Genomic DNA, 19555 nt, shown 5'->3' on the forward strand with positions numbered 1-19555 from the left:
CTCTCATCTGATTGTAGGCTCAAGTTCCATCATATATCTCTATTCCCAGGACAGCACATATTCAAAAAATACCTGTTTGGTCACATTGGCACCTTAACTCAGATTTGGTGTCGGTAAAATAAACTGGGCTGTGTATTCAAGTAGGGACCATTACCGCAGACTGTACATTTATCTTAAAAGAATTGCAAGCATTTCAGCAAATCGAGAAAAAACATATCGCTCCTTATCTATGACTCTGAACAAAAATACATTTCAAGGCCATTTCTTCCAACCAAAATTTATTTTATCCAAGGACTTGCTGACCAAGATATGTCAAAAACATGTCATATTGTATGTGTTCTGACCTTCAAATAACAGGGAGATGGGAAAAAAGCATCTAATGTGGGCCAGCCCACATAAACTTGGTTAAAAATACCTCTAACACAGGTTGGGGTCTACTATAAAACATAACCACTGTGATAGTTGGTCATTGGATGTTGAAAAAACCAAAAGGGAAGAAGCAGTTAGGCAGGCAGAATGACAACATAAAAGCCTAGAGAGTTAGAATGTATGTAGTTCTCATCTTCTTTCTGACAATGTTTTTCTTTTCCTAAGCTGCTTTTATGAAAAGTGAAGAGTGCCTCAGCTCCAGTATCTGGAACTGCAGATGGGGAAGTGAGCGACAGAGGAGAAACTCGAGAGACTAGTGAGACTGGAGAAGGGCAGGGGTCCATTTAGCTGTTCACGTCATCTCCCATGTCACAGCTAACATTAACAGCATGGTGGTCAGCTCCAGTGCCTCATTGCAATAGGCTGCATCTGCTAATAGAAATACATAAGCGTTAGTTCATCTTTAGTAGAAGGACTTATGTTGACCTTGCAAAGAATTGAGTTTCCTTTTGTCCATTCTCTCTATGCATACCAACAAAATGTTGTCTCCCCTTCTTAAGTCTTGGGTTTTCTGTAAAAACAGAGAAAATAAAGTAAGTCATATGGATGAGGAGAGGGGGTAACTTGACATAGAGAACCCTTGACATAGAGAACACACACACCAAACACGATGAGCCGCGTGTGTGTGTCAGTGGATCCCAGAGGGTTCTGGGCAGTGCATCGGAACATGGAGCCGTTGAGCTCGGCTGGTACTCGCTCAAGCACCAGCTCCCTCCCATTATGGTCCTCTCTCCCGTCCAGCAAATTACCTCCCACCCTGGTCCAGGTGAACAGTGGCTCGGGGAACACCATATTCTGAAGAGTGCATGGGGAAAAGCATCCTTTGTAAATAATGTGTGTATGAGATTGGCTACACTACAGAATGACTGCACATAATCACTGATGCACAAATCACCTTGCATCCCAAATAATTACTCTGTGATCAAGATTATCGATTATGTGCCTTGCCAGCTCATCTTACTCAAACTGATCCCATCAAACACGCTGAATGACTTTCACCAGTTAGCTGTATTCTATAGTCATAGAGCGACACCTGTTGGTGAAATGTTATATTTTTGAAGAAGATTCGCTTTCAATGATTGTGATATGTGGTTGTCTTTCCTACTACAGTTGAATGCACTTATTGGTGCAAATAGCACTTCTCATGTACTCACCCCTGTGGAAGAGATCTGGAGGCCCTGAACTGTAATGCGGACGGTGTCTCCTACTTTAGCCTTACCAGGCGACATGGAGAGTTTGGGGCCCCTGGGAGCAGCTAAAGGGAAATAAAATATAAACAATCAATGTTTTTATCTGATCTAATCTTTAATATTTTAACAAAATTGTCACATTTACATTTGTCATTTAGCAGACGCTCTTACCCGGAGCGACTTACAGTCGTTGCAGTCAGTAACAAATCACTTCTATTATTTTTTCCTTATTTGTCACAATCTATTTATAAAGAAATAAATGCAACAAGTCATCTATACTGAACAAAAATATAAATGCAAGATGCAACAATTTCAATGAGTTACAGTTCATATAAGGAAATAAATAAATTAGACCCTAATCTATGGATTTCATGACTGGGCAAGGGCACAGCCATGGGTAGGCCTGGGAGGGCATAGGCCCACCTACTTGGGAGACAGGCCCAGCAAATCTTTTTCCACACAAAAGGGCTTTATTACAGACAGAAATACTCCTCAGTTTTATCAGCTGTCGGGGTGGCTGGTCTCAGACAATTCCGTAGGTGAAGAAGCTGGATGTCCTGGGCTGGCGTGGTTACAAGTGGTCTGTGGTTTTGAGGCTGGTTGGACATACTGCCAAATTCTCTAAAATGACGTTGGAGGTGGCTTATGGTGGAGAAATTAACATTCAATTCTCTGACAACAGCTCTGGTGGACATTCTTGAAGTCAGCATGCCAATTGCGAGCACCCTCAAAATGTGAGACCTCTGTGGCATTATGTTGTGTGACAAAACTGCACATTTTAGAGTGGCCTTTCAAGGCCCCCAGCACATGTGCACCTGTGTAATGTGCACCTGTGTAATGATCATGCTGTTTAATCAGCTTCTTTATATTCCACACCTTTCAGGTGGATGAATTATCTTGGCCAAGGAGAAATCTTCACTAACAGAGATGTAGACAAATTTGTGCACAACATTTGAGTTTTTTTCCATGTGCATATGGAAAATTGAGGATATTTTATCAGCTTATGAAACATGTAACTCTTTACATGTTGCGTTCATATTTTTGTTCAGTATATATTCTCTGTATAATGTGCACAAAGCTTTCAGCCTATGAGTCCATTTTGTATATGAGCATGACAGTCTTGAATAGCTGTTTTTGATGAAAAATCTCCACTATATCTAGTAATCCACTCATACTTACTGATATGAGGTTTGCCATGAATTCATCATAAACTAATGCCCGTGGCTGTACTGCATACAGAACATAGTGTGGGTAGGTGTGTGTGTGTGTGCTTATGTGATTACATATGTAACGGTGTAAAAAAAATAGCTGATCTGCCGTGAGATTTCTAATGCGTTTCTAAGGAGAACTAATGGATGCTCTGAACAAATAGTCCATTAAGGATCATCCTCATTACGTGAGTCACCACCTCAAAATAGTCGCTCGCTGCTGCTGGATCCTGAGCTAAAGCATATGAGTACCGTATACTCCTGTAGTTAGCTGATGCTTTGGGCTGGGAAGTGATTGTTTTCTGTCATTACTGAATGCCTTACCTCTGAGTATGGTTGTGTGTGATAGATAGATATATATATACACACACACACACACACAGTGGGAGAACAAGTATTTGATAACCTGCTAAATCTGCAGTGTTTCCTACTTCAAAGCATGTAGAGGTCTGTAATATGTATCATAGGTACACAACTGTGAGAGACGGAATCATAAACAAAAATCCAGAAAATCATATTGTATGATTTTTTTAGTAATTAATTGGCATTTCATTGCATGACATAAGTATTTGATACATCAGAAAAGCAGAACTTACAATTTGGTACAGAAACCTTTGTTTGCAATTACAGAGATCATATGTTTCCTGTAGTTCTTGACCAGGTTTGCACACACTGCAGCAGGGATTTTGGCACACTCCTCCATACAGACCTTCTCCAGATCCTTCAGGTTTCGGGGCTGTCGCTGAGCAATACGGACTTTCAGCTCCTCCAAAGATGTTCTATTGGGTTCAGGTCTGGAGACTGGCTAGGCCACTCCAGGACCTTGATATGCTTCTTACGGAGCCACTCCTTAGTTGCCCTGGCTGTGTGTTTCAGGTCATTGCCGTGCTGGAAGACCCAGCCACGACCCATCTTCAATGCTCTTACTGAGGGAAGGAGGTTGTTGGCCAAGATCTTGCGATACAAGGCCCCATCCATCCTCCCCTCAATACGGTGTAGTCGTCCTGTCCCCTTTGCAGAAAAGCATCCCCCAAAGAATGATGTTTCCAGCTCCATGCTTCACTGTTGGGATGGTGTTCTTGGGGTTGTACTTTAGACCAAAAAGCTCTATTTTTGTCTCGTCAGACCACATGACCTTCTCCCATTCCTCCTCTGGATCATCCAGATGGTCATTGGCAAACTTCAGACGGGCCTGGACATGCGCTGGCTTGAGCAGGGGCACATTGCGTACGCTGCAAGATTTTAATCCATGACGGCGTAGTGTGTTACTAATGGTTTTCAATGAGACTGTGGTCCCAGCTCTCTTCAGGTCATTGACCAGGTCCTGCCGTGTAGTTCTGGGCTGATCCCTCACCTTCCTCATGATCATTGATGCCTCACGAGGTGAGATCTTGCATGGAGCCCCAGACCGAGGGTGATTGACCGTCATCTTGAACTTCTTCCATTTTCTAATAATTGCGCCAACAGTTGTTGCCTTCTCAACAAGCTGCTTGCCTATTGTCATGTAGCCCATCCCAGCCTTGTGCAGGTCTACAATTTTATCCCTGATGTCCTTACACCCTCGCTGGTCTTGGCCATTGTGGAGACGTTGGAGTCTGTTTGATTGAGTGTGTGGACAGTTGTCTTTTATACAGGTAACGAGTTCAAACAGGTGCAGTTAATACAGGTAATGAGTGGAGAACAGGAGGGCTTCTTAAAGAAAAACTAACAGGTCTGTGAGAGCCAGAATTCTTACTGGTTGGTAGGTGATCAAATACTTATGTCATGCAATAAAATGCTAATTAATTACTTAATCATACAATGTGATTTTCTGGATTTTTGTTTTAGATTCCGTCTCTCACAGTTGAAGTGTACCTATGACAAAAAAAATTACAGACCTCTACATGCTTTGTAAGTAGGAAAACCTGCAAAATCAGTTCTCCCCACTGTGTGTGTGTATATATATATATATGTGTATTTTTTTATGTATTTATTTAACCTTTATTTATCTAGGCAAGTCAGTTAAAAACAAATTCTTATTTTGGTATGTTTCGGTAAATGTAGGTCTATGGTGGCCTGAATTGGTTCCTAATCAGAGGCAGCTGTTTATCGTTGTCTCTGATTGGGGATCATATTTAGGTTGCCAGTTTCCATTTTGGTTTTGTGGGTTATTGTCTATGTGTAGTTGCATGTTAGCACTTGTTGTAATTAGCGCCACGGTCGTTTGGTTATTTTGTTTAGTGGTCTTCTTATTTTGTTTAATGCATTCTTATCACGCTGCGCCTTGGTCTCCTCTATACGACGAACGTGACACCTACCCCGGCCAAACCCTAATCCGGAAGGCGCTGGGCCAATTGTGCGCCGCCCTATGGGACTCCCAATCACTGCAGTTGTGATATAGCCTGGAATCGAATTGCGCCACTCGGGAGCCATAATCCCTCAATTCAGAGTTTTCATGGAAAATGTCCATGGTGTCTGAATTCAGGAAATAATGTAATCCTATAGTGAATTTGGACTTCACTAATATTTTGGAAATGTATTATTTTGGAATATAAACCGGGTGGTTCGAGCCTGAATACTGAAAGCCATGGTATGCAACGGTTATGATTTAAAAAAAAAAACTTTTTACTGTTTCAGTTACGTTGGTAACCAGTTTATAATAGCAATAGGGCGGGGGTTTGTGCTATATAGACAATGTACCACTGCTAAGGGCTGTTCTTACGCGCAACGCGGTGTGCCTGGATACAGACCTTCGGGCCTTATTGCTTAAATATACCATGGCGTTGTTGAATATTTATTTCTGATTGGTTCAAGAGTGTGCATTATTTTCCTATTATGCACAGTATATTTGCACGGTATAATTCAATGGCTATAGTTCATTCTTACATGTTCTATGTTTGAGCTGCTTTTGAAAGCAAAAGTCATATTGAAAACATTGGTATTGTTGAATTAGATTTTCATAATGGCAAGCTAGGACTGATGGTTTGATTTGTTAAACTCTCAAATCTGTTTGTTTGGTTACCACGGCAACTACTGTAGCTGTCTAGTAAACGTGTAACGCTAGCTACTTCAGTGGATGTTGAACACATTTCTACCGGAAAATGAACACATTCTAGCTGCAAATGTATTAAATTATAGCCATGGTATATAAGGGATAATCAACTCTGGGCTCTATGAGTTCTCTAAAATAATGTAACTCCGTGCAAGGTCAGTCTACAGTCTTGGCCAAAAGTTTTGAGAATGACACAAATATTAATTTTCACAGTCTACTGCCTCAGTTTGTATGATGGCAATTTGCATATACTCCAGAATGTTATGAAGAGTGATCAGATGAATTGCAATTAATTGCAAAGTCTCTCTTTGCCATGCAAAGAACTGAATCCCCCAAAAACATTTCCACTGCATTTCAGCTCTGCCACAAAAGGACCAGCTGACATGTCTGTGATTCTCTCGTTAACACAGGTGAGTGTTGACGAGAACAAGGCTGGAGATCACTCTCATGCTGATTGAGTTTGAATAACAGACTGGAAGCTTCAAATGGAGGGTGGTGCTTGGTATCATTGTTCTTCCTCTGTTAACCATGGTTACCTGCAAGGAAACACGTGCCGTCATCATTGCTTTGCACATAAAGGGCTTCACAGGCAAGGATATTGCTGCCAGTAAGATTGCACCTAAATCAACCATTTATCAGATCATCAAGAACTTCAAGGAGAGCGGTTCAATTATTGTGAAGAAGGCTTCAGGGTGCCCAAGAAAGTCCAGCAAGCGCCAGGACCATCTCCTAAAGTTGATTCAGCTGTGGGATCGGGGCACCACCAGTACAGAGCTTGCTCAGGAATGGCAGCAGGCAGGTGTGAGTGCATCTGCACGCACAGTGAGGCGAAGACTTTTGGAGGATGGCCTGGTGTCAAGAAGGGCAGCAAAGAAGCCACTTCTCTCCAGGAAAAACATCAGGGACAGACTGATATTCTGCAAAAGGTACAGGGATTGGACTGCTGAGGACTGGGGTAAAGTCATTTTCTCTGATGAATCCCCTTTCCGATTGTTTGGAGCATCTGGGGAAAAAAGCTTGTCCGGAGAAGACAAGGTGAGCGCTACCATCAGTCCTGTGTCATGCCAACAGTAAAGCAACCTGAGGCCATTCATGTGTGGGGTTGTTTCTCAGCTCACTCACAATTTTGCCTAAGAAGACAGTCATGAATAAAGAATGGTACCAACACATCCTCTGAAAGCAACTTCTCCCAACCATCCAGGAATAGTTTGGTGACGAACAATGCCTTTTCCAGAATGATGGAGCACCTTGCCATAAGGCAAACATGATAACTAAGTGGCCCGGGGAACAAAACATCAATATTTTGGGTCCATGGCCAGGAAACTCCCCAGACCTTAATCCCATTGAGAACTTGTGGTCAATCCTCAAGAGGTGGGTGGACAAACAAAACCCCACAAATTCTGACAAACTCCAAGCATTGATTGTGCAAGAAAGGGCTGCCATCAGTCAGGATGTGGCCCAGAAGTTAATTGACAGCATGCCAGGGCGGATTGCAGAGGTCTTGAAAAAGAAGGGTCAACACTGCAAATATGGACTCTTTTCATCAACTTCATGTAATTGTCTATGAAATGCTTGTAATTATACTTCAGTATTCCATAGTAGCATCTGACAAAAAATATCTAAAGACACTGAAGCAGCAAACTTTGTGAAAATTAATATTTGTGTCATTCTCAAAACGTTTGGCCACGACTGTACATATTGTTTCTGTTTTCAAGGAGACATTAGTATTTGGTATCCAGCTGATTTTCATGGTCAAACCAGTTTGGGAGCCTGGTATCTGAGGAAGGTAGAAGGTGGAAGGGCATGCTCTGGTCTAGTACCCACACAGAGTGACCTCAGCCTGCATGGGCATGGACAGAGCTGGATGCTTGACCTCGCAGCTGAACAGGGCGTCGTTGTCCAGTTGGGGGTTGAGGCTCCAGGTGAGCATGGCTCTGACCTCCATGGTGCCATCGCTGGAGACCTGCCGCCTGTGCTGGAAGTAGTAGAGTGGGTCTGTGCTCTGTACCCAGCGGGGGAACTCCCGGCTTACCACCGTCTCTGGGATCACCTCTGTGGTGGTGGGGCTGGGCTCAGACCCCTCCACACTGCCAGGCTCTCCCAGGGCCCCTGGTCCCTCCCCGGCCCCTCCTGTCTTCCCTGTCCCTCTGGTCCCAGGGGTGTCATGGTCCAGAAGGGGGGGCTTCCCCTGGTCCTGGTCCAGCAGGGAGAGAGACTTCTTCAGCTTGGTGTCATCCAGATCTCTGCTGATCAGGGGCCTAGAGCCCCGTAGACCTGCCAGGCCCCTTCCCTGGGACTGGCCCCCACCACCCTCCATAATAGAGGGGAACACGTCGATCATCTCGCTGTCCCGCTTGAAGTACACCTGAGAGGGGAACAACATCGTAAGAGCCCGTAACAACCAAGAACACTAATAATTTCAACAGTGCAGTGAGTGTTCTTACTTCAAAATATATTCTAGTGGGTACTTTTGAGTAGTTTGCATGTGGGTAACCGAGGAACTCAACTCTTCTTTTATATCGAGGCCATCAGTCGATTCTTGTAAAAATGTCAATTCTGAAAACGTTTACCTGTACCTATGTTCGTCCTTTAAAATTGCAGTCCTTTCGCGGGGTCCTGAAATTCATACTTTTAAAGACATTTCGCAAATACAACCATCAACTTTTTCCTCCTTGCCCGTACTACTTAAACTGAGATTCAATTAGACTTGTGCTATCCAGTATCCTTGGGAAGTCCTACCCCATTGAAGTTGACATTTTAAGTGGTTACGGTAAGAGTTTAGATTAGGGTTAGGTAAGGTTATGGTTATTGATAACTACTTAGGGAAGAAATTCCAAATACGGTTCTGGTTCTTATTATACTTCAAAATTCTATTGCTTTTGAAAGTGCAACAGTTGAAGTCAGAAGTTTACATACACCTTAGCCAAATACATTTAAACTCCGTTTTTCAGAATTATTTATTTCAGCTTTTATTTATTTCATCACATTCCCAGTGGGTCAGAAGTGTACATACACTCAATTAGTATTTGGTAGCATTGCCTTTAAATTATTCAACTTGGGTCAAACGTTTTGAGTAGTCTTCCACAAGCTTCCCACAATAAATTGGGTGAATTTTGGCACATTCCTCCTGACAGAGCTGGAGTAACTGAGTCAGGTTTGTAGACCTCCTTGCTCGCACACACCTTTTCAGTTCTGCCCACATATTTTCTACAGGATTGAGGTAAGGATTTGTGATGGCCACTCCAATACCTTGACTTTGTTGTCCTTAAGCCATTTTGCCACAACTTTGGAAGTATGCTTGGGATCATTGTCCATTTGGAAGACCCATTTCAAATCAAATCAAAGTTTGTCACGTGCACTGAATGCAACCTTACAGTGAAATGCTTACTTACAAGCTCTAACCAATAGTGCAAAAAAAAGTATTAGGTGAACAATAGGTAGGTAAAGAAATAAAACAACAGTAAAAGACAGGCTATATACAGTAGCGAGGCTACATACAGACACCGGTTAGTCAGGCTGATTTGCAACCAAACTTTACCTTCCTGACTGATGTCTTGAGATGTTGCTTCAATATATCCACAATTTTCCTACCTAATGATGGCATCTATTTTGTGAAGTGCACCAGTCCCTCCTGCAGCAAAGCACCCCCACAACAAGATGCTGCCACGCCCGTGCTTCACGGTTGGGATGTTGTTCTTCGGCTTGCAAGCCTCCCTTTTTCCTCCAAACATAACAATGGTCATTATGGCAAACAGTTCTATTTTTGTTTCATCAGACCAGGGGACATTTCTCCAAAAAGTACGGTCTTTGTCACCATGTGCAGTTGCAAACCATAGTCTGGCTTTTTTAATGGAGGTTTTGGAGCAGTGGCTTCTTCCTTGCTGAACGGCCTTTCAGGTTATGTCGATATAGGACTCAAATTATTTCAATAAGCCTATCAGAAGCTTCTAAACCCATGACATAATTTTCAGAAATTTTCCAAGCTGTTTAAAGGCACAGTCAACTTAGTGTATGTAAACTTCTGAACCACTGGAATTGTGATACAGTGAATAATAAGTGAAATAATCTGTCTGTCAACAATTGTTGGAAAAATGACTTGTGTCATGCACACAGTATTTGTCCTAACCGACTAGGCAAAACTATAGTTGGAAATCTGTGGAGTGGTTGAAAAACAAGCTTTAATGACAACCTAAGAGTATGTAAACGTCCGAATTCAACTGTAGTTAGAATATTGAAATCAGTCCTCCTTGTTCTTGGGTATTACTGAGAATATCTTTCCATAGATGGTGAGGCTTGTTCCTCCAAATAAGATGATAAAGAATCTTAGCTAAGTCCTTTACAATTTTAGGGGGTAAGTCAAGTGATAGAGACATAAACCGACCTGGATAACCATCAGCTTTGGACAATAAAACCTGACCATATTATGAAATATCTCTCAGTAACCAGAGTTTCAATTTCTTCTTTTGTTTACTCAATAATTGGGTTAAAGTTTAAATTACTCCTTTGTTTTTCATCATTGCATATAACAATTCCAAGATAAGTTACCTTATCTTTAACTGGGATACCATATACTTCCTAAAACACAGTCCTTGAGTGGAAGACTGACTAATTTATATATATTTTCAAGTCTGAAACCAATAACAACTCTTCAATACAGGAAACTGCTTTAGAAAACTCATTCCGGTCTCTCAAAAATATGGTGATATCATCCAGTTGACATAGTTTAAATTCCTGCTGAAATACCTTAAACTCCCTTTCTTGATATGAAGAGCCATAATTTGAGTAACCAATAAAAATACAAATGGACTAATTGGCCAGCCCTGCCTAATGCCACGCCCAATAACAAATCTTTGGGATGTCCAGTGAGCTAATTTCACAGATCTAGTACAACTACTGTATAAAGTTTGGACTACTTATTTTTTTTAAAGTCACTAAACCAAACCCAATAAAAAGATTGCTTTTAACATAAACTCATATGCTTCAGTGTCAAAAGCTTTATAAAAATCAACAAACATGCGAAAACTATCAAGGATGAGGTCATAAGTCAATCATATCTAAGATCAAACTGAGGTTACTTCTAATGTGTCAGCCATGCATAAAACCATATTGTTCTTCATCAATTATATGATGTAAACCTTGTTTCAACCTTTTAGCAAATACATTGGCAAATAACTTTCCATCATTATTCAACAGGCTAATACTTATTAGGTTGGGAATCAAACTAATTACACTGTGCTTTAAGGAAGCCGGTCACTCCCCTTTTTCTTGGGACATAGCACGAATGAAATCAATCATTGAATGTTTTATAGAACTTGTTTGTTAAACCATACTTTCCAGGGGATCTATTGTCCTTAAGGCTTTAAAATTCAATATTTTATCTAAATTTTTATAACTCATCACAAATATCCCTGAAATTATGATCTATCTTCTGAGCAGTGTTTGCGACATTGTCTAAGAAAGAATCCACATTGGAAGTTGACTGGGCTGATGTATAAATATTCTGATAAAACTTGGCAACAAACAGAGATTTCTTTTGGATTTTCATTGGGATAATTATTGATCAGTCATTTACATATGGAAGACATTTCGCCTGCCATTTTTCAAAATTAATTAAATATTTTGCATTTCTCTCTCCCTCTTCCATCCTTTTTTGTTTTGATCTTACAAACCCCCCCCTGGGCCTTTTCCTCATAGATACAGTAACTGCATTTGCAGTGATGATAGCTCCAGTAATTCCTGATTAGTTAGATCATTTTTGTTGTTGTTGTATAATCCATTATTCCCTTTATGATGTTATATTCTTCCTCTCTCGTCACAAGTAATTTATTTCCCCATTGAAAAAGCCAAAACCCTTATATCAAATTTCATCAGTTCCCAGTAACTTCCAAACGTATTCATAACACAAGCACGGTTCTAATATTTATCAAATACAATTGTATTAGTCACATGCGCCCAATACAACAGGTGTAGTAGAAATGCTTACTTACGTGCCTCCAACGAACAATGCAGTTAAAAAAATACAGATAAGAAAAAATTAACAAGTAATTAAAGAGCAGCAGTAAAATAGCAATAGTGAGACTATATACAGGGGAGTACCGATACCGAGTCAGTGTGCGGGGGTACAGGTTAGTTGAGGTAGTATGTACACATAGGTAGAGTTATTAAAGTGACTACGCATAGATGACAACAGAGAGTAGCAGTGGTGTAAAGACGGGGTGAGAGTGGGTGGAGCACTGCAAATAGTCTGGGTAGCCATTTGCTAGATGTTCAGGAGTCTTATGGCTTGGGGGTAGAAGCGGTTTAGAAGCTTCTTGGACCTACACTTGGCGCTCCGGTACCGCTTGCCGTGCGGTAGCAGAGAGAACAGTCTATGACTAGGATTGCTGGAGTCTTTGACAATTATAGGGCCTTCCTCTGACACCGCCTGGTATAGAGGTCCTGGCTGGCAGGAAGCTTGGCCCCAGTGATGTACTGGGCTGTTCGCACTACCCTCTGTAGTGCCTTGCGGTCGGAGGCCGAGAAGTTGCCATACCAAGCAGTGATGCAACCAGTCAGGATGCTCTCGATGGTGCAGCTGTAGAACCTTTTGAGGATCTGAGGACCCATGACAAATATTTTCAATCTCCTGCGGGGGAAATCGGTATTGTACTGCCCTCTTCATGACTGTCTTGGTGTGCTTGGACCATGTTAGTTTGTTGGTGATGTGGACACCAAAGAATATTAAGCTCTCAACCTGCTTCACTGCAGCCCCGTCAAGGAGAATGGGGGAGTGCTCGGTCCTCATTTTCCTGTAGTCCACAATCATCTCCTTTGTCTTGATCACATTGAAGGTGAGGTTGTTGTCCTGGCACCACACGGCCAGGTCTCTGACCTCCTCCCTATAGGCCGTCTCATCATTGTCGGTGATTAGGCCTAACGCTGTTGTGTGATCGGCAAATTTAATGATGGCGTTGGAGTCGTGCCTGGCCATGCAGTCATGAGTGAACAGGGAGTACAGGAGGGGACTGAGCTCGCACCCCTGAGGGACACCCGTGTTGAAGATCAGCGTGGCAGATGTGTTGTTACCTACCCTTACCACCTGGGGGACACCCATCAGGAAGTCCAGGATCCAGTGGCAGAGGGAGGCGTTTAGTCCCAGGGTCCTTAGTGGGAAAGGGCAGTGTGGAGTGCAATAGAGATTGCATCATCTGTGGATCTGTTGGGGCGGCATGCAAATTGAAGTGGGTCTAGAGTTTCTGGGATGATGGTGTTGATGTGAGCCATGACCAGCCTTTCAAAGCACTTCATGACTACAGACGTGAGTGCTATGGGTTGGTAGTCATTTAGACAGGTTACCTTAGTGTTCTTGGGCACAGGGACTATGGTGGTCTGCTTGAAACATGTTGGTATACATTTACATTACATTTAAGTCATTTGGCAGACGCTCTTATCCAGAGCGACTTACAAATTGGTGAATTCACCTTATGACATCCAGTGGAACAGCCACTTTACAATAGTGCATCTAAATCATTTAAGGGGGGTGAGAAGGATTACTTTATCCTATCCTAGGTATTCCTTAAAGAGGTGGGGTTTCAGGTGTCTCCGGAAGGTGGTGATTGACTCCGCTGTCCTGGCGTCGTGAGGGAGTTTGTTCCACCATTGGGGGCCAGAGCAGCGAACAGTTTTGACTGGGCTGAGCGGGAACTGTACTTCCTCAGTGGTAGGGAGGCGAGCAGGCCAGAGGTGGATGAACGCAGTGCCCTTGTTTGGGTGTAGGGCCTGATCAGAGCCTGGAGGTACTGCGGTGCCGTTCCCCTCACAGCTCCGTAGGCAAGCACCATGGTCTTGTAGCGGATGCGAGCTTCAACTGGAAGCCAGTGGAGAGAGCGGAGGAGCGGGGTGACGTGAGAGAACTTGGGAAGGTTGAACACCAGACGGGCTGCGGCGTTCTGGATGAGTTGTAGGGGTTTAATGGCACAGGCAGGGAGCCCAGCCAACAGCGAGTTGCAGTATTACAGACTCGAAAATAAAAATAAAAATAAAAGAGAGCCGCACACTCTTGGAGCTCAGATGCAAAAATTTAATACCAACGTTTCGACAGCCAAGCTGTCTTCATCAGGGTATAATCACAAACACTGCGGGATGACTTGTTTATATAGTGTCAAAGGACACAGGTGTCTGTAATCATGGCCAGGAGTGGCCTAATATCATTGGTTAATAATCAAATATTAAAATGTCATACAAAGAACAGCATACAAACAAATGGATAGCATACGATCATAGATTAATTTGACTATACAAGTTTACACACAATTACAATGGCAAAGTCACAATAATCACAAGAATGGCTTCAGATCAAAGTCTACGTTGAGACCGAAGGGCGCAAGGGTCTTTAAATTAAAGATCCAGGCAGCCTCTCGTTTTAACAATAAATTATCAAGGTCACCCCCTCTCCTAGGGAGGGTGACATGTTCGATGCCAATATAACGCAGAGACGAAATCGAGTGGCCTGCCTCCAAGAAGTGGGCCGCAACTGGATAAGTCAAGTTTTTACACCTAATGGTGCTACGGTGCTCTGAGATACGTACTTTTAATTCGCGCTTTGTTTTACCTACATAATTTTTACCACAAGGACAAGTTATAAGATAAATAACTGCCTTAGTGGAGCACGTAATAACAGACTCGGACAGGGACTTTGAAAATGTCAGTGAAGACACTTGCTAGTTGGTTTGCACATGCTCATAGTACATGTCCTGGTAATCTGTCTGGCCCTGCGGCCTTGTGAATATTGACCTGTTTAAACTTCTTATGGCTGCAATCCCGTTACGGGAGCGATTTGACAATAGCCAGTCAAAGTGTAGGGTGCCATTTTCAAAACACCAAAAATCTCAGAATTAACATTCCTCAAACATACATGTATCTCATACCATTTTAAAGCTATTCCCGTTGTTAATCCCACCACAGTGTCTGATTTCAAATATGCTTTACAGCAAAAGCACCACAAACGATTATGTTAGCCACAGAAAAACACAGCCATTTTTTTCATCGAAAGAGGGGAGTTTCAAAAAAAAAAAATAATGACTAAATTTTGATGATCTTCATCAGATGACACTAATAGATAGGACTTCATGTTACACAATACATGTATGTTTTGTTTGATAAAGTTCATATTTATCAAAATTAGTTTATATTGGCGCGTTACATTCACTAGTTCCAAAAACATCCAGTGATTTTGCATAGCCACATCATTGAACAAAAATACTTGTCATAAATGTAGATGATAATACAAGTTATACACATGGAATTATAGATATACCTCTCCTTAATGCAACCGCTGTGTCTGATTTCAAAAAAACTTTACGAATAAGCCAGCCATGCAATAATCTGAGACGGCGCCCAGAAACATTTGTCACAATAGCCGCCATGTTGACGTCAACATAAACAAGAAATTACATGATAAATATTCCCTTACCTTTGATGATCTACATCAGAAAGCACTCCAGGAATCCACAGGTCCACAATGTTTGTTTTGTTCGAAAATGTCCGTTATTTATGTCCAAATACCTTATTTTGCATATCCAAACGCTCATACTGGTCAGCGTTATATCAGACAAAAACTTCAAAAAGTTATATTACCGGTCGAAGAAACATTTCAAACTAAGTACAGAATCAATCATTAGGGTGTTTTTAACATACAGCTTCAATAAAGTTCCAACCGGAGTACTCCTTGTCTTCGTGAACAATGGAACGCAAGTGACTACCATGAGGAATAAGCATGATCAGAAAATGGCTGACTACCAGACACCTGACTGATTCTGCTATCATTCACTCCCACAACACCATAGAAGTCTCATTATAATTTCTATTGATGGTTGACATCTAGTGGAACCCCTAGGCGGTGCAACATCATTAATATCTCAAGGGGATTTCAGGAAGATAGAATAATGGTCAGATTTGCCAAATGGAGGGCTTGTATGCGTCTCTGTGTGCGGAGTATAGGTGGGCCAGAGTTATTTTTCCTCTGGTTGCACATTTAACATGTTGATAGAAATTTGGTAAAACAGAATTAAGTTTCCCTGCAATAAAGTCCCCGGCTACTCGGAGTGCCGCATCTGGGTGAGTGTTTTCTTGTTTGCTTATGGCGGAATTACAGCTCATTATTACAGCTCATTCAACGTTGTCTTAGTGCCAACCTCTGACTGTGGTGGTATTTAAACAGCTATGAAGAATACAGAAAAACTCTCTTGGTAGGTAGTGTGGTCTACAGCTTATCATGAGATACTCTACCCCAGGCGAGCAATAGCTCTAGACCTTCTTAGATATCATGCACCAGCTGTTGTTTATAAAAGTACATTGACTGCCGCCCCTTGTCTTACCAGACGCCGCTGTTCTATCCTGCCAGTACATTGTATAACCATCCAGCTGTATTTTGATATTGTTGTCGTTCAGCCACGACTCCGTGAAGCATACAATGTTATTTGGTTTAATGTCCTGTTGATAGTTTAATCTTCTGAGTAACTCGTCAATTTTATTCTCTGAAGATTGCACGTTTGCTAGCATAATGGAGGGAAGTGGGGTTTTATTCGATCACCTACGAATTGTCAGAAGGCAGCCCGACCTCCACCTTCTCTTCACGCAGATCACAGGGATCGGGGCCTGTTCCAGAGGAAGCAGTATATCCTTTGCGTCGGGCTCGTCAGAGTAATGAAAGGAAAAAAAGGTCCTTGGTGAGTAATCGCAGTCCTGATGTCTACAGTTATTTTCGGTCATAAGAGACGGTAGCAGGCAACATTCTGTACAAAATAAGTTTTAATAAATGTTACAAACAACGCAAACAAACTAACAAAAAAAACACAATTTGCCGGGGGCACGTAAAACATCTGCCTTATTCTCCGGCGCCATCTGAGGAAGTAAATACTCTGAAGCAGCAGTTACACAACACTGAAAACGCAAGTTGCAAAGCTGCAACAACCTTCCGCTCGGCCTCCGGGACTGTTGGTCTGCAAATGTCCTTCACCTTTGCTTTGATCTTCTCTTTTTGCGATTCCATAAATTTGAAAATTCCATCTCTGACTGTACCGGTCAGTCTCGTTAACCTTTGACTCTATTTCTGTGAATTTCTTCTCCTGCTTTGCAACCTGTTTTCAGTGTTGCGTACTGCTGCTTCAGAGTATTTACTTCCTCGGCATGGTAATCAATCGCTTTCTTCAGGTTAACGATGATGACAGTGTTCTTTTTCACAAAGTCCATGATGTCATCTGCATTCTATTTGATGTTAGCCGTGAGGATGCAGACGATAATGTCCTGTAGCTGGCTCATTGATGGTTCACTTCTCTGCCTTTTTGGAAGTTGCTCCTTGTTTGTTGTATTTGGGTATGAATCACATTCACGACCCTTTTCTACACTACAACCATATGAATGAGTTTCAGCAATGCCTTTTTCTCCTTGAAAGTCGCAGCATCCATTATCTCAGCGACAGTTTGGTTATGTCCTGACTCCATGCTGCTCGCTGAAACTTTTCGATAACTATAGTAGCTAACTTGTTCGTTGGAAATCATCAAAATATTTAAATGACTTGATTAATTCAACTTATTCGAAATAGCTACACTGTATGGCTATATATATTTATTGAGTTTAGCAACTGCCGCCTACATTTATAAACTTTGTGTGAGAACCCTAAAATTGTTCCTTAGACATTTTGTAAGGGACAAACATAATGTAACGACCCTGGATTTATAAGAGCGCATATCGACTCTGCCACTTGAGCATGTTTTTGTGGCACAGTCGATAGCGCGCTGGACTTCGGGCTAGAAGGTGCTCCCAGCTGTTTCATTACAATAGGTACAGGTAACTGTTTTCAGAATGTACATTTTTACAAGAATTGACTGATGGTGGCTCAATGTTGTTCCTAGCAAATCGCGGTACCAGTTATCAAAACTCAACACCGCCTCGATATAAGAAGAGAACGTAGTTGAGCGTTCCTCAGCTAGCATGTGCGCAAACTCACCATAGGGGCTGGCTTTCCTCCCATGACGATGCAGATTAGAGTGAAGTTCTGGGCCTCGTAGCGATTGAAGGGGGCCGGGCAGTCTGCTGCCACTACAGAGATGGATTTAGGAGGCACTATGGAGGAAAAGAAGGAGCCTGGGACTAAAAAGACAAAACGATCCACAAATAGGCAAAGTTTGTCTAGTATTTTCAGTTACCACCCCCCAGTTTTTTCCCGAAGGGCAACTTAAAAAAAAAAAAACTAAACCAAAACATGTTTTTCATGTCTGTACTTGATGACAGAAAGTCGTCTTCTGTGCATTTTCTACATCTCAACAGTAGAGGGAGGCAGGTGATAAAAATGCTGATAGTGGTGGTAATGAAAATGGCTAAAACACAAAATAATCGTGGATGCAGGAGAAAGGCTACAAAACCTTCCATCCACAAAATCCTATCCAATACCACATGATAATTTCTATATAACACAAATTCTCTTGAATTGTACCCATGACAGTGAGCACAATGGTGCCTGAGGCTAAGACCACCCTGTCTCTAGAGGCCTTGTCGTAGATCCCCACATGGCACTCATATGGTCCATCATCTTCCATCTGCACCTCAGGAAGCCTGGCAACACAACAGCAAACCCAGGAAGATAACACAAGTACAAGATAGGGGTTTTACAGCACTTTTCCATACACCCAAAGCCTTTATAAGATCAAATAAAAAAGGCAAGATAAGCCTACACTTGCAAGTGAAAACACTGACCAATGCTCTTTTTCTTGAGGCTGCAGACTACTGGTCAAGCTTACCGGACAGTTGATTGGTAGACCAGGTCTTCTCGTCTGCGGAAGTCCTCCATATGGGAGAAGTTGCTGTTGTACATGGCATCGTAGGTGAAGATCTTCTGCTTGGCACTGCCACCCTCTGTCACCTAGAAAGTGAAAGAATACATCACACACCCTGGGCATGTCAATAATAAACAAGCTTTCTATACAAAACTATCAATGCACACAGTTATTATTTTCCCATTCATGAAGCCCAGAGAGCTTTGAAGCCTCTTCTTTTATCAGTTTAGTTAGTTGTTACAAGATGTGAATTTCACAGTGTGGAGTTAATGGGAATTTGAAGTGAATTTTCACAAGGAGCTTATAATAATAATTTAACAAACCTTATCAAACCTAGTAGCTCTTCAGAAGTCAGATAGCTTGTTATGTCCTGTATCTAATGCTCTGTCTCTTCTGAACAAAGCTTTGACGCATGTGTCAGCGTTTTTAATTGAATTGTCAATGGAAAGCGGTAGATAACAATGTCAGTCTAGTCAAAAGCGTCTCATGTAAGCAAACACACGATATGTGCTGTTGCAAACAACCATACGGTTCATTCAGGGACATCGAGGCAACCCTACTCACCCGAAACCACACAATCTCTCGCAGGTTGCCATCTGTCCTGAAATTGCACTTGAGTGTCACCGTGTCTCCAATGACAATGGGAGGGAGGGACTCAAGAGTGACCGTTAAATAGCCTGTGGTTCAAAGACGACAAGTAAAATATCTGTTACACACATTTCCACACACATTTCTCCCCACAATGTGTAGTCCACTCCCTTTTGTGAAACCCATAGCATAGACCAGCGCAAAACATGCTATAGGCATTCATTAGACATAGAATAGAACAACTTTATGATTCCTGATGGCAAAATCAAAGATTGTTACTATACTTCTCAAATGACC

The 19555-nt window shown here is 42.1% G+C and overlaps 1 protein-coding gene across 2 annotated transcripts in view; it reads right to left on the reverse strand.

Moving 5' to 3' along the window:
* Positions 1 to 263: 263 nt before the first annotated feature.
* Positions 264 to 19555, reverse strand: part of LOC135504544 (immunoglobulin superfamily member 21-like) — a 23202-nt gene continuing 3910 nt past the window's right edge. Inside the window, exons 2-10 of one of the 2 annotated variants that reach the window (XM_064923232.1) lie at positions 19235 to 19347; positions 18635 to 18756; positions 18331 to 18449; positions 17845 to 17960; positions 7683 to 8223; positions 1584 to 1684; positions 1032 to 1224; positions 902 to 940; positions 264 to 798 (exon numbers count right to left, since the gene is read on the reverse strand). In XM_064923232.1, the coding sequence (XP_064779304.1) occupies positions 722 to 798; positions 902 to 940; positions 1032 to 1224; positions 1584 to 1684; positions 7683 to 8223; positions 17845 to 17960; positions 18331 to 18449; positions 18635 to 18756; positions 19235 to 19347 (1421 nt within the window). In that variant the 3' untranslated portion in view covers positions 264 to 721. Of the gene's footprint in view, positions 802 to 901; positions 941 to 1031; positions 1225 to 1583; positions 1685 to 7682; positions 8224 to 17844; positions 17961 to 18330; positions 18450 to 18634; positions 18757 to 19234; positions 19348 to 19555 lie in introns of both variants that reach the window. The other variant, XM_064923231.1, reaches the window with a different exon arrangement.

The sequence above is a fragment of the Oncorhynchus masou genome, chromosome 18 (genome assembly GCF_036934945.1).
Source record: "Oncorhynchus masou masou isolate Uvic2021 chromosome 18, UVic_Omas_1.1, whole genome shotgun sequence".
In the NCBI taxonomy this organism is placed as follows: Eukaryota; Metazoa; Chordata; class Actinopteri; order Salmoniformes; family Salmonidae; genus Oncorhynchus; species Oncorhynchus masou.